Source organism: Branchiostoma floridae, chromosome 8 (genome assembly GCF_000003815.2).
Source record: "Branchiostoma floridae strain S238N-H82 chromosome 8, Bfl_VNyyK, whole genome shotgun sequence".
Classification (NCBI taxonomy): domain Eukaryota; kingdom Metazoa; phylum Chordata; class Leptocardii; order Amphioxiformes; family Branchiostomatidae; genus Branchiostoma; species Branchiostoma floridae.
Genome location: NC_049986.1, coordinates 666,687 through 682,225, shown reverse-complemented (window position 1 = coordinate 682,225; position 15,539 = coordinate 666,687). Strand labels below are relative to the sequence as shown.

At 40.1% G+C, this 15,539-nt stretch overlaps 1 protein-coding gene across 1 annotated transcript; it reads left to right on the top strand.

The window, feature by feature from the left end:
- The first annotated feature begins 1,109 nt into the window (after positions 1-1,109).
- LOC118420964 (63 kDa sperm flagellar membrane protein-like) lies at positions 1,110-11,736 on the top strand. Its single transcript, XM_035828065.1, has 12 exons — positions 1,110-1,119; positions 1,308-1,448; positions 5,673-5,782; positions 6,251-6,375; positions 6,502-6,605; positions 6,849-7,004; positions 7,412-7,487; positions 7,762-7,826; positions 8,052-8,204; positions 8,665-8,787; positions 9,275-9,345; positions 10,660-11,736. Exons 1-12 carry the CDS (start codon positions 1,110-1,112, stop codon positions 10,708-10,710), a joined length of 1,185 nt encoding a protein of 394 aa, XP_035683958.1. The 3' UTR covers positions 10,711-11,736.
- The last annotated feature ends 3,803 nt before the right edge of the window (positions 11,737-15,539 follow it).

Here is a 15,539-nt window from a genome sequence, read left to right as displayed (position 1 = left end):
TGATTTTCAACTTGTCAACACTTTGCCTCGGTTTTCTTCGTCGTAGCTGGAAATCTTTACTCATTGACTCTATTAGAGACATCGAGTACTCAGTAGGCCGTCTCTAGTCCTACTTTTACAAATGGGGGAATGAAGCGTTATCAATAGGGAATTTCACTGTTCTGGCAGCAAGAAAATTATCAAAATATATTCGACAGTATTTACCTGTGACAAAGTTTTTAATATCTAGCATAAGTCATGACGAACAGGATCGAAACGAAGACGATAGCCATTTCTATCCGTTTCGTTTTAGTTTTAATGCTTCTGTTGTACCTTCAACCGTATTTTAGTTTGCTTTTAACGAACCATTGTGGATTGTGCCAAACATGTGTGACAGTGGATATGTTCCCTTCCAGACGCCGGGTTGTTGTAGCTAGCTAGGCGGTGGAGAGGACTCCGCCATGAGGTGCTGGACACCGTTCGCCCTGGCGCTGGCCATCGCGCTGACCACCGTGCCAGGTGGGAGGGCTGCCCGACCAAAACCTGCACAAAACAGCATCACCCCACCTCCACAAAAGGCACCAGAAAGTTCGTTTCTTCGTTTCTTTGCCATAGATTCTGACGCTATAGTCACTGCAATAGGATCAATTAGGTATAACAACATAAACTGTAGTAGTACTCCGAAGTCGACACGTAGACGTTGACAGTTCTTGTCGGTGTGACCGTGTGTTAGGAAATATGAAAACACACTTACAGAAAAGAAATGACGCAGCCAATATCCAATATATAACGGTAACCAATATCCGCTCTTTTTAATCACAGGGTACTATATAACATTTAGCGATACCAAGTTGACGGACAGTAGTTTCAACCGAGCAGATCCTCCAATGGCATAGAATAGTACCCAACTGGCCAAGAGGTGTCCATTTGCCATGTAGCGAAACACACACCTAAGAAAGCTTCACTCCTCTGCCAGCTTTAGATACTATATTATGCTACCGTAGGATCTGCTTGGAGATTAGTTTCAACCCGCAAATATTGAAAATATTGCAGTTTGATATTGAAAATATTGCAGTTTGAAACCACCGTCCGTCGACTTGATATCCCCAAATACCCTATTTCTAAAAACAATGGATACATGTTGTATATGATACCCAGCGGGATAATGGTGAACTAGCGTAGGTTACTGGAGGTTGACACCTTGTATTACATGTGATTTATGATATGTTACGTACATATAAATGTTTTCCTGCTATTGCATTCTAACTCCCGACACATAACTGCAGTATTTGTGTGTCTAAATTATGATTATTTCCATCATTCTTCAGTCACCCCGAAGCCCAAGTCGGCCTGTAGCCTGGCCACGTGCTCGTGGAAACAGAACAAGTGGTGCTACACAGAACCTGGGAACGAGACCGCCACCTGTGTGTGTCGCCCTGGGTTCGCGCCTGTGGGCGAAGAGTGTATCGGTAAGACAGCAGTCACTCATCTTTAATATTTGATACTAAGATTTTATTGATTTTTCATTCAGAAATGAGATAAGGTTACATATATTCAGAAATAACAGGTACGTCAAAAGCAATAAACTACGTAACTAGAAAGGCCGACATTTGCTTAAGAGCAAATACAGCATATTTCAGCCATACCCCTTCCCACGCAACATTGGACTGTTCCAAATCACCCCTGCGCAAAAATGGAACATCCTCTTAACAGTACATTATCCCCCAAAGTGGACTGGTATTTTGAATTGATTCCAGGTAAAAACAGAGCTTGCTTCTATTTTTCAGAAAATGACAATAATCACACCTTCCATTCAGAAAATTTTCATCATGACTGAAAATTGTTGAATGACTTCATGTAATGTCATTAACAATTTTCAGTACGATAACTAGGTGTAAGTTTAAAAAAGTATAAGCTCCTTGTGATGTGGGTACATTTATTATTGCAGTGAACTTTTTTTATTCAAGTAGGGCATACGATTTAATAATTATCAAGCAGGTGCAGGTACTGTAGGAGCGTTTGTTTTCTTCAAGCTGTAAAACTGTTAAACTGTTTTACTTTGTATGCAATCAGCCATCGAGCCTATTCTTATTTTAGTTTAACAACTTCCTGCCAGACCCGGAAGATACGATTGAACCTTGTTCGAGGATTTATTTTCGTCTGTCTGGTCAGTCTGTTCATACCCTGGCGCTGAGAGTGTTTTATTGGGCTGAAACTCTGGCAGTTTAAAGTTACTTACAATTTAAATGTTCAAAGTTTATGTCAAACAACAACAGCACTAGGAAATGTGGCCACTCTAGACAGGTGGTCACTATAGAGAAAATGCTGATCTATTGACTAGGAGCCATACGTTACACATGATTTCAGTACACTGATCATTAATCATATAAACATTGCACAGGTAAGCCAATTGTTTAGATGTACAATTAAGTTCAAATAATTCTGAAGAGAAATATTGATGAGAAAATAATCATTCTCGCCACTGTCTAACTTATAATTACGTATCAAAACTAAACGCAGATTTTCTAACTAACGCACCTTTCGCCGACTTCATCAAAGGACCGCCGGCTATCAATCAAACACGGCTGTTGATTAGACTTAGAGTTTCAAACAGTCATGTGCTGTGTGCCAGTTGACAGCGAACTTCAGGCTACGTGATGTTTTACATTGCTTGGACCTTCTTTCCTACAGCGGTGCTTCTACAAAATATTTAGACTGTAACACTGAGTCCCACATGTTTTATAGAATAGAATTTGACGCTGTCCAGCGTTTTTTGCGGGGTATTTTTCTTCAAACATGTCCGTGGGAATATCAGCGAGGCGGCTATAAATAAGCGCTTCAACTAAGGATGGCAACCCGTACAATATTTTTGTATACTGTTGCGAGCTAAGTAAAGTTTGTTGTTTATGAGGTTTTAGTTGTCTTTGAAGCTTTGACCCGAAATATTTTAAAGTCAAACTGCTGAAGAGTAGCCTGGGTACCATCCGGAAAGTAGTTCGCTCCGACGTTCATTATATACTATATACAGTCGCTTCTAGCTCTGACATTCATTATACACTATATACAGTCGCTTCTCTGTGTTTCCGTCTGGGAACGCGGACCATCTCAACGTCTGGAATCGTCCAGATTTTGGACGCAGACGCTGATTGGTCCCCACATAGGAGCGAATTATGGAATGGGTTCATGTGATCGTTCGAACCGGTGTTCCAACACCGGAAAAGCCCCACGTCCCCTTGCTTGCGCATGTGGGCGCCGGCCTGTTGTCATCGAACGAGTGCTCTAGAACCCATTCCTTGATTCGCTCATCAACTGGCGTCACCACCAAACGGTTTGAATGCGCACGTCTCCAGACGGATAGCAGAAGTGAACATAGGAGCGAACTACTATCCGGATGGTACCCAGGCTAGCTGAAGAGAAGTAAGTGACTGCTACGATTATCGTAGATATGGCCCTAAAAAAACTGATAAAAGAAGCCTTCTCAATAGTCTAAAATGCAAGAGCTTCCGGGGGGGCTTCGCCCACCTGGGTGCCCCCCACAGTGGCCCTGCCCCTGGACCCCGCCTGGGACATTCGGCGGCCCCCGGACCCCTGTACGACGCTTTGAAAAATCCTGGCGAGAAGTCTGTACGGCCTGAGTCTTCAAGTTAACGTATTGTGTGGTCCCGCTTATGAATATTAATTAGCCTTCGCTTTCCTCTTCGCTGATTAGCTGAACCATTAATTGAATTAACTCTTCCTGCCGGCTAGACGCAGGTGCAGATGTCGGCTCTGTGGGGTGAACGTCCGAAAGGTCATGGCATGGAGAACGAAAGAAAACCAATTTCCCCTAAAAAAAGTGCTGTAATTAAGCCTTTTACAGTACTTTATGCCAAAAATTTTACTTGGATCATTTTACCAACTATCTTATGCCTATCTATACCAAATGTTACTCATACCAGGGTACAGGGGTGCAAAATATACCGTTATAAGACCGTCAACACCAGTCGCACGGAGCTAACAGCGCAGCGAAAATACCATCGCTAGCGTTTCAACTTCGGATAACAAGTTATAAGTACTGTTGAACTCAGTAACGTTAAAGTTTGTTTTTAGTTGCCTTTGACGGTTTGACATGAAATAGTGTTACGCTAAACTCCTGAAGAGAAGTTAAGTGACTGCTGCGATTATCATAGATATGCCCCTAAGAACTGATACAATATAAAGCCTTCTGAATAGTGTAAAATGCGAGAGCCTTAGGCGGGCTTCGATCCCCCTGGCGGGAACACTGCTATATACGGGATCATGAGGCCCCGCTTATGAATATTGATTAGCCTTTGGCCTCCTCTTCGCTGATTGGCTAGGTCTTTGATTCAATTAACTCTCCGGCTGACGCGCACAGGTGTGGCTCTGTGCGGGGTCACGGAAGGTCACGTCAGGAGGCCAAAAGAAAACAAATTTCCCCTCAGAAAAGTGCCAAAATTAATCATTTTAAAGTTGTTTATGTCAATAATTTTACTTGAATCTTGTTACCAAGTATCTAATGCCTATCTATACCAAATTTCAGGTCATTTCATTATAATACCAGGGTACAGGAGCCAAAAGTGTCCTTTTTTGGTCAAAAATTGGCCAAAAATCGCAAAAATAAGCATTTTGTTGCACTGTACACCAAAAGTGTTATTGAATTTATATGAAGGGATTATCAAGGCACATCTGTGTCAAATTTCAGCTCATTCGGTTGCAATACCAAGGTACAGGAGCCAAAAGTGTCCTTTTTTGGTCAAAAATTGGTCAAAAAATCGCAAAAATAAGCATTTTGTTGTACTGTACACCAAAAGTGTTATTGAATTTATATGGGGGCATTATCAAGGCACATCTCTCAAATTTCAGCTCATTTGGTTGTAATACCCAAGGTACAGGGGCCAAAAGTGTCCTTTTTTGGTCAAAAATTGGTCAAAAAATCGCAAAAATAAGCATTTTGTTGTACTGTACACCAAAAGTGTTATCGAATTTATATGGGGGCATTATCAAGGCACATCTCTGTCAAATTTCAGCTCATTTGGTTGTAATACCAGGGTACAGGGGCCAAAATATACAGTTTTGGTCTAAAATTGACCAAAAAATCTCAATAAAATCATTTTAGAGGCAGATATGAAAAAACTGAGAAAAAAGCATCAAGGTATTGGCCCATTCTACCCCTGTGCCAAATTTCAGGTCATTCGGTCCAGGAACGGCGGAGATGAATCACTTTGGAGATTTGACAGGAGAAAGAAGAAAGAAGAAACATTACGAACACAATATATTTCACCATACTATGTATGGCTGAAATATAATAACCATAGCCAAAACAACCGAAAGCCTCTGTAAATATAAACATAAACATAGACAACCAAGTGAATAGATAGATGAAAAGATAGAGTTTCCCTTGAAGTTAATCATTAAACATTGAACACATAATCATTTAGTGTCAAAATTAAACTTAAAGTAAAAAGTAAGGACATAACAATAGTATTTATTGGTACTGATATATAACTGATACAACTTGTCCAGAGCTTGCCTCATTTCCTTCGGTACACTTAGTTTTTGAGTACCGTTTCATAGCCAGTCAATACTACGATAATTGACTGGATCAACATGTACACCGCAGTTGTATCTAACGTTACACGTCTCAAGCGAAATCCTCATCTTTATTACTGTTTTTTTGTTCCTGTCCCCTGTAGAAGCCATCACGTTCCACCTGTACGTGTTGATGCCGGGTGAACACATGGCCAGTCTGAACGACCCCCACTCCGAGCACTACCAGAGGACCACAGAGGAATTCACCAATACGGTAATAAGACTCTTTGGTGTGTTTCTATACGTCTGATAGTTATTCATTTTCGTTCATAAATTCTTCAGTTAACTTCGTCACTCATTTCGAATGAAGCCCTAAACGAAATCATTTAAAAAATCGGGATACCAAAAATATCACTTGATGAATAAAGTTAACGAATCACGCATCCACAATGCGAATATTAAGTAGCAGAAATCAAACATAGGGATGATAAATCATACAAAGAACTCAAGTTAATGAACGGAGCCAAAAAAAGGCATGGACAGCCAACTTGAGACGAATTTGAACTTATGTCTGTCTCAGGAGTCAAACGCATATGTGTCCTTGAGAAACAATAGTTGTACCATCAGCAAGACTTGAGGGTGGGCCAAAACGGTTCCTTCAGCAGAAGGAATCGTGCGGGTTTGCTAACCCTTTATGGATGCGACTGTTCCTGATGTGTCTTTGTTGTCGATTATATTGCAGGTCTCTCAGCTTCACAATAACGGAGATGTGCGGGCACTGGATGCCAATTTCCTGGCCATGTCGTCAGTGTCTTACTCGGGAGGGATGCCCAGGGCTACCATCGCCAAGGCACTCGTACACTACAGGTATATATGGGGTTCTAGACGTTCTTATTACAACTCAACATCTGGATTATGTTTTCTGACGGAGATTCAGATATTTCTAAATGAGTCGAAATAAAGAGGGTTGCTTTTTGATGTGTTTCAATACAGGCAGAGTTCTGAACTTACACCCAACCGTTTGGAGCAGGCCTTGCAAGATTCTGCCGCCAACCGTGCGGTTTCCAACCTAAACAGGGACACCATGGAGGTTACAGGTACGTATTCAGCAAAACAGAAAACGTCGAATCATCCTAGATTGTACGACCAGTACTGTGACATGGTTCACCATGATGTGTGATGATATGTTTTTCCAACACAAATTAAGGGGAAAACTACAAACGCCCTAGTCGACGTGCTGTATTGACAAAGTCTAACAATTTGACAAGTTCATGACTAACTTTTCTAAACTTTACAACTAATTATACAACTGTTTATTTGTTGTTCATTTGTTGTTCCAGATGAAAACGAGTGCTCGAAACAGAAAGGCCATCTCAGTGACTGCCACCCACAAGCCACGTGTAGGAACACCCTGGGATCGTTTGAGTGCGTGTGTAACGAAGGGACTGTGGACATGAGCTACGCCTTCGGGGCACCGGCTGGGCGGTTCTGCTACGGTAAGGCAAAACAAATTAAACAATTCACGTCACTTATAAGCGGTTAACTGAATGATACAAGTAACTGATTTTGATGAAGTTTTATACATACGACATAAAACCTGGTTTACCAATATAGTACAATGCTAAACTGTCTTCCAACAGAAAGGTATACACTGATCAAATTTTCAATGACCAGTACTGATGACCAATAATCTTAGATCGTAAACCCGCGAGATACGTGATCTTATCGATGTGTGACGTCAGTAATTGGTCGAACGTGCCATGGTAATCAGGTTTACCCATGTTTATCACAAAAATGTTGCATGAATCATATCATGTTGTTTTCTTGTCGTAGCAATATGAAGAACGTAAATATAAGTCAACCGAAGTATACCGACATGTTGATTGTCATCTTTGTTCTCCAGGAAAGTGCACCACGTGGCGTTGTGAGACAGGGGAAGAGGTCATGCAAGTCGGCACACTTAGAGGAGATGAGACGATGTAAGACTACTTTTCTTTTTGTTTGGCCTGCAAACTGTAGTTTAAGACGCTTTTCGTTTGCTTAACTAGTAGACTAGGCCATGAAGTTGATAATTCGTAATTGTTTTCTCATACAAGCTCTCTGTTATATCACAACATTCTAACTAGTGCCCATGACAAAACGTTCCATTGTTTTTAATTTGCTCATGCTGCTAGTGACAAAAACATTCAGTGTGGTATATGCTACAATTATGTCTGTTGTGATTATGTAACACAAGTCATCTTTTCCCCCCAGGTGCGTCCACCCATTGAGAAGAAACATGTGTCACATGACAAGCCCTATACCCTCATGGCTCACCGGTACGCGATAATAGCATATTCTATTGTTTTTCCTGAATATTGAAATATTCTAAATTTTATGTTCAGAGCAAACAAAAAGTTCTCCATTATATTACCTATCAAAAGCACGAAGAAATTAAGATCTTTCCGATTTTGTAACTCAATCATTCATTACAAAGTGTACACAGATCATACGGATCGCGAGTGTATTTTTTTACAAACACACATGTTTTGTTTTGTCTGCAGATTGGGGCGACTTGCGGCTTTGGCTGGTACTGCTGGGTTTTGTGATCGCCATCGTTGGGTTCATCATTCTGATCTACTACCTGTGCCGTATGTACCGCCAGAACAAGAAGAAACGCATGGAGAAGAAACGGTCTTCACACGAGTTGTACTCCGGTGAGGACACAGTGTCACGTGCTTCTGTATGCGATGAACTGAAACATGGATCCATCCATACATGCCAATGATATAGAAAACGCTATTTTGATTAGCATGTACACACACGCCATATCATAGCCTGGTATTACAGTGTTAACATCACACAATGTATAAACTTGCCTTCCAAGAAATCTTGAAAGTGAAGTATATAGTGTCAAAGTTGTGCTAAAGATTACAATCTTTTAGTTGCTGTAGATTGAGTTCAGTTTTACGAATTTGGACTGCTTAGAAGACTTTGTAGCTGTAACGTTTGGTCTTTTTCTGTTTTATGCTGTTTGCAAATATTTGTAAGCTACTATTTGGATGAAATTTTCACCAAAAAAATAACAAAAGACGACGTAGTGCACTATGGACGAAGTTGTCTGCAAAATGTGTTTATCAGTCCGCTGTGTTCTAATGTGTAAAAGTGCATCCACAGAGTACTGGCCGTGTCATCGTGTCAGGAAGGTGTCAATCATCGGTTTCGACATCAAGCGGAGGGACAGCTTCCAGTCCAAGGCAGCGGCACAGGCCAGCAAGATCAAAATGGCCAGTGGCACAGGTACGGTACAATATGCTATTTTACACTTTTGAGTATGCATGCGTGGCGACACGAATTGTGGGTAAATATCATGTCACAAGCGAAGTGAAGGCCATTGTCCAAACGTGCTTTGTTTATGCCTCCGGGGTCTTCACCTTTGACATATTACCCACAAATCCTGCCACTGCACATGCGTACTCCGAAGTTCAAAATAGTAAATAGCTTATAGTAAACGCTAAATATTGTATCGTTACATATAGTGTCTCAATTGTTTAAAAGTATTGCCGTTTGTTTAACTATGGGATGCACTGAAGACTAAGAAGAGTTAGTAAATACTGTATTTTGCTAGATGGCTTCATTTGTTTCACAGTTCCTAATAGAGTGCTGATGATAACGCCATTATGACTTGATTTGTAATGCTGTCGGTAATGTAACATGGTTTAGGGACTAATATTGTATTTAGATAGACTACCGAAGTGATAGACTAAAAATTTTGCTTGCTCCACAGCTGGGAGGAAGTCCGTCACAGACGCTGGTGGCAGCATGCACTGGAACCTGTCCTCCTCACGACTTCCGTCGGTAAGCACTTCGTATACTACTTCCACCAAGTACGAAAGCAGTTAATTCATTCAGCATACGTGTGGTAAGACGTAGCGATAGATGAAAACACAAACTGGGGATACATAAATCTAGCGTATGCCACTTAAAGAATCCATACGTGTACAACGGTGGTTGATTAATTGATATATAGGGTATTTAGGAATGTCAAGTTGATAGACATCGCTTTCAAATTGCATTTCAATTTTCAAAGTATTGCCGTTTGTAACCATTGTCCGTCGACGTGATATCGACTTGATATCCCTAAATATCCTGTTTTTCTAAGTAAGGCCATGTTGATTTGATTATATGGATGACATCCTCCGGGAACTCCAAAACTGATGCGAGCGAGCGAATAAAAAAAAGTTTGATCCTCTGGACCTGAATTTTCGGTACTGGTACCTCCCCCAACCAACAATAGATTTTTTTTCTTTCCGTCCTTTCACATCTTATTCTTTGATTTTAGATTCATTTTGGCAATCTACATATGGCAATAGTTATCTGTTTTCTGATACTTTTTTTTCAATCTACGGAACATATGTGCTCATTTTACAGGTGCTTTGCACAATTTATTGTGTGGTCGAAAACTTTTTTTTTTTGAAATGACCGAAAATTGGTGCGAGCGCGGATGTCATCCATATAATCAAATCAACGTGGCCTAACTGACATAGGTTGTTACTTCCCAGATGATGGTGAACTAGAATTGCACCCATAATGTCCAGAGACCTCCAAGTCTATGTTTCGATCAGGGCTGTATATCAAAAATATCTTTTATAACTCCCTTCAATTATCAACATTATCGCTATGATTATCATCGTCAGCCGTATGTAGTGCATCCGGCCACACGTGTCACCTACGACAGCCAATCAGCGTCCAACAGTCCACCTTCCTCAGGACCAAGTACTCCTCTATGAACGGTTAACACAATAGATTAGTCCTCACACAAGGGCTGTGTGGTTTGCTTTTGGTGGTGACAAAAAAGAGCTGTACTATCAACGTAACCATCAATGTGTATATACATGTAACGCTAGTTAACCTTCATGTGTCGGGTAATCTATTTCTGTTATATCTAAATACAAGGTATTTAGGGATATCGAGTCGGCGGACGGCGGTCTGAAACTAAAATATTTTTCAAATTGTTAGTTCGAAACTGCTGTCCGCCCACTTGATATCCCTAAATACAGTGTATTTAGATAACAACAGATATAGGTTACCCGACAGATGAAGGTGAATAGGCGTTAGTTGTTGATGGTACAAAGCGAATAGCCTTTTTATTCTGTCTTTCTTTAACCATAGGTCTCCGACGAAGATGAATCAACGTTTGCTGCTGAAAACAACATTATATAAACAACAACAGACATGACAACAGAGACCCATATGCCGTACTATCAAGGAAATCAAGTCAACTCAACTTCAACACGAACGACTGATTTTGCTTCAATGTAGTCTATGAATTGATTTGACAATTCAAAACAATGCAATACATCGTGAATTTTCGTAGTGATGGTCTCGCAATTATATTCAGAAACGTTCACTGCGCAAATTACGAAACCCCACAATCACTGTACGATATCAATTACTTGTTTTGGTGTGTGCAATTCATAGACATCAGTTGTCACGAAGTGCTGTGCTTATTAGATCACACAATCAAAGAGTGTAATGATTTGTGCGTAGACCTCTTGCAGTGAATATATAAGCTGGCGCATGTGTAACAAGAGAACAGAAGTTCTGTCCTACATTAATAGGAACAACAGCCACTGTAAAGTATTAACGTTATATACATACAATTATACTGTTTTCAATATGAAACTTTATTATCATCACTCTAATTGTGTATTTATAGAATGCATTCGTTCAAGCATTTCACATTATTTGACATAACTACTCTTCTAACATACGCTGTATTTGCTGTGACTGTACACGTAGATACATTGTAGTACCAAATTCAGATTCAGATGCGAATCTTACTACGTAGTATTCTATATTAGATCCCACTGTCATCTGTACACTCCTCATTTCACTTGACATTTTAGTCATGATCAAACCGTTCTGTATTTGTAAAGGCATCTGTTAGTCACCCCCCCCCCGAAAAGTAATTGTAAGATACGACTTTTCTAAAAAGGTGTTCAGTGGGGAAAACTATCGTCTCTTTGACGTAAGTGTAAAGGTTAAAAAGATCGGGATGTTATGAAATTGGGATGATATAAAAGTTGTACTTTTGTGTTAATACTTGGTCATATTCCAAATTGTTTGAATAGGAGAAGGGTCAGTATATTAGTCTAAAATAATGTACATTACGTCGTATCTCACATACTTCTCTGTATTAGTCGTCATTTTGCTGTTTTGTTGTGAAATAAAAGGCCTTGAATTGAACTGAAGTGTTAACTTTGTTAACAATGATTCAGGTAGCTGAAGTAATGATATTGACCACCCAAATATGTGACCTTTAAGACTGGGAGTTACCGGTTAATTATAGCTATAGTTCACTAAACAAGAGCAAACTCAAAAAGACATGTAACGTTACAGATACGTGAATTAGCAAACTTCTTTATTTTATGTCTAAATGGGTGATTCCATACACTATGATGCAGGAATGAGTACTATGTGTATTAAGTCAAGTATTAATATTCATTTAACACATTAGAATCTTGACCCTCAGGCGATAGGCATACGGCTACATGCACCATATATACAAGGGCGGGGCCCAGTTTACAGACAATACAGATATACGTCACATACAAGCGCAGTTCAAAGTTCGTTACGCCGGTTGACGTACGTAGTCGTCATCTACATCTGAATCATCACAAGGGAAGATTGTGCGGTAACACCCTGAAAGCAATGTTGATAAAGGTGCTTATTATAAAACAGTTAGCTGATTGTGGTACACAATCTACGTACTGTTCCATTGACGCAATACTAAGTACACCATAAGAATGAAGTCAGGCAAACACTGACCAAGGCGGTAACGTTATATAACCTCCTTGGCACTTATTCTCCAAGCAGAGGTTGGGTCCGACGAATACTGTAAATGCATAAATGTTCGCGATGGATTAATGTTCGCGGTTTTCGCGGCGGCCGCTTCACCGCGAATTTAAAACCACCGCGAACATTTTTCCATAACAGTTAGAGATTACATAGCCTGACTAAAATCGCGCCCCTAGCGGCCGGCCCTACGATTGCCGCCATTAACCCCAGCCAGCGAGAGCTTGTGTAAACACAGGCTAGAGATTACAGTGCATGGTGCTACCGCGAAAATTAAACCACCGCGAAAAGTCCATTTTCCCGCTACCGCGAAATTAAATCCCCGCGAACTTAAATGCTTAGAACTTAAGTACTACAGTGGCCGGGATTTCCATTATTTTTGGCATGCAGGTAGCTTAGCCAAATGTGTACACAATGCTATAGATATTATGCAAATGATGACTTAAGAGCAAATGTCTGTAAGGATCAAACACTGGTGGCAGGGGTCAAAAATAGATTTGGCTCATATTTTGCACAGTGATAGTACTCGGTCCACAACCCCTCAAAATAGCTTTCTTTTAGATCAAAACTCCTTGTTGCCATGGTAACGGGCAAACAAAGTTTTCTGGCCAATTTCCCCAACTTTCGCAGCTCAAAAACACAAAAATCAGCATATTTTACAGCACTGTCTCGGCAACACCTTTAAACCTATCATCCAAACAAAACAAGATCTAAATAGACCAACATTTTGGCTTTATAAAAATTGTTGTGAAATTTCCAAAGACGTACATTTTAGTTCTTGGGCAGCCTGAAAACAATGCAATGTTTCAAGCTTCAAAAAAATCTGATTTTTGGCCCAACTTTGTAACGCTATAAGTGCCGCTCTGGTACTTCTTTCGGCTTGAAATTTGTACCATATATAGATCATTAGAATATCTATCAAATGCATTGTTGCAAAGTTTGGTAACTTGTTTGGTTATCACGTGACTGTCTCTTAAAGTAGGCCACTTTTTGTGTTTGGTGAAAATTGTGAACTTTAGCCATGTTCAAAGTACGCTACGTGACGAAGTAGAATAATATTTCTACATCAACTTCTTATCAAAGGTGGATCTATGTATTGCCTATTAAATAAATGCTTGTAGAGTTTCGGGTCATGACGTTCAGTCACGTGGTTGTCCCTGAAAGTAGGCCATTTTTTGCATTTGACGAAAATTGTGAATTTTAGCCATGTTTAATGTACGCTGCGTGACGAAGCCTACAAGGATTCTTATTCAACTTCTAGTCAAGTGTACATCTATGTGTTGTCTATCAAATGAATGCTTGCAAAGTTTCGGATCATGACGTTTAGTTACGTGGTTGTCCCTAAAAGTAGGCCATTTTTTGCATTTGACAAAAATTGTGAATTTTAGCCTTGGTCTACGCTAGGTGTCAAAGTGAACAAGAATTCTTATTCAACTTCAAGTCAAATGTACATCTAGGTATTGTCTATCAGATGAATGCTTGCAGAGTTTCGGGTCATAACGTTTAGTCACGTGGTTGTCCCTGAATGTAGGTCAAATTTTGCTTTTGGCCAGAAATCGCCATTTAGGGCTGTAGTTAAATCCGTCGAATTGTGGAACTGAAATACTTTACTGGCACTGATTCTGATTATGTGAAGCCCTTAACATTGTCTGTTGAATGAGTGTTAGTAAGACTTGGGGCCGTCTTTCTTTGTGGTGCAGCTGCTCCCTAAAGTAGGGCAGATAGTTAGCTAAATGCTGTTAGGAGGTTCTGTTACTTTGGAGAAGATGCCTCTTGAACAGTTTCTTTCCTTTAACATTGTCAATGTCCAATGCATATCATATTGGTACTACGATGACTGATAATGGGCTTACAGTGTTAAATTAAAGATTACTTAAGCAATGGCTCTGTTATAATTGTAAATATCAATTTGTAATAAAGCAATTAAGATGTTCTATAATGCGTATCAAAAGGAACACTAACACGGGAACAAAAGTTCATTGTGTATCAACATTCACAATGTTGATACACCATGTCTAAATATGGTCTGCTTTAAGAGACTTCCTGGGACTAAACGTCACTCCCAAAAACTCTACAAGCATCTAGTTGATAGGCAACAATGCTAACCTTAAGAAGGAGTTGAGTTAGAATCCTAATTTACTTTGTCACGTAGTGTACATTGAACATGGCTAAAATTCACAATTTTTGTCGAGCACAAAAAGTGACCTGGCTTCAGGAATAACCATGTTACTAAATATCATGACCCGAAGCTCTACAAGCATTTATTCGAAGAAAGAAAATTAAAGAATACAAAGATGTACATTTGACCAGAAGTTCAATCAGAATTCTTCTTAATTTCGTCACGTAGCGTAGCCTGGTATCCAGCCATATTATGGCTCCCGATTCTCTTCTGTCCTCCTCGCAAATGGCTCGTTCTTATTTAAATTTTTTAGACAAAATCACAGGTTCCTTCATTTTTCCACAATCGGTGGAATGTTTTACAAAAGATTCATTTTGGTTGATGGCTTGGAAGATTATCTTAGTGGAATTTCACCCCCTAAAAAAATGGCTGTCGCCTGAGAACACGAAGAATTCAAATAGTAGCCAAAAATGTAACAATTCAGTTCCCAGAATGATTGTTCAGTAGGTGAGACCAGCTGAGCAGGCCCTTTGCCCGAACACGCCAGATCGCTACTGTCACTGATCTTGGAGGCTGTGTGAGCTGGGTTATTCCTGTTGCCAAATTCGGTAACAAACGTTACCACCACCAGTTTGATGGTTGCCACGGTTATATTACCCACGCATAAGACAAGAAATGACCGTTTTTGTGACACTGCACAGTTTTTCTGGCTTTCTAAAGTAACAAGGAAGGGTTGTTGACTGCCATTTGTATCCCACCTTGCTCACAAAATGTTGTACAGAAATGACTGTAACAAACGTTACAATTGTTGGATGCTTTCCATGCTTTCTATTTGACCTGGTGTAAAAAAGCTGTCCACTTTTTAAGTGTCCCTAGGGACATCCTCTTATACCTTAATGATGTAGTCAATAAGGCCATTTTAACATTTCAATGAGAACGATCGCGAGTGAAATATGTATCTGCGAAGAGGTCAAAAGAGACTCGGGAACTATAATACCAGGGTACACGTAGCGTACTTTGAAAATTCACAATTTTCGTCCGATGAAAAAAGTGGCCTACTTTCAAGGACAACCAC

Coding starts and splice junctions, on each gene's coding strand:
- LOC118420964 (XM_035828065.1), top strand. Junction 6,606..6,848: donor GGACACCATGGAGGTTACAG/GTACGTATTCAG, acceptor TTGTTGTTCCAG/ATGAAAACGAGTGCTCGAAA. Junction 7,827..8,051: donor TATACCCTCATGGCTCACCG/GTACGCGATAAT, acceptor TTTTGTCTGCAG/ATTGGGGCGACTTGCGGCTT.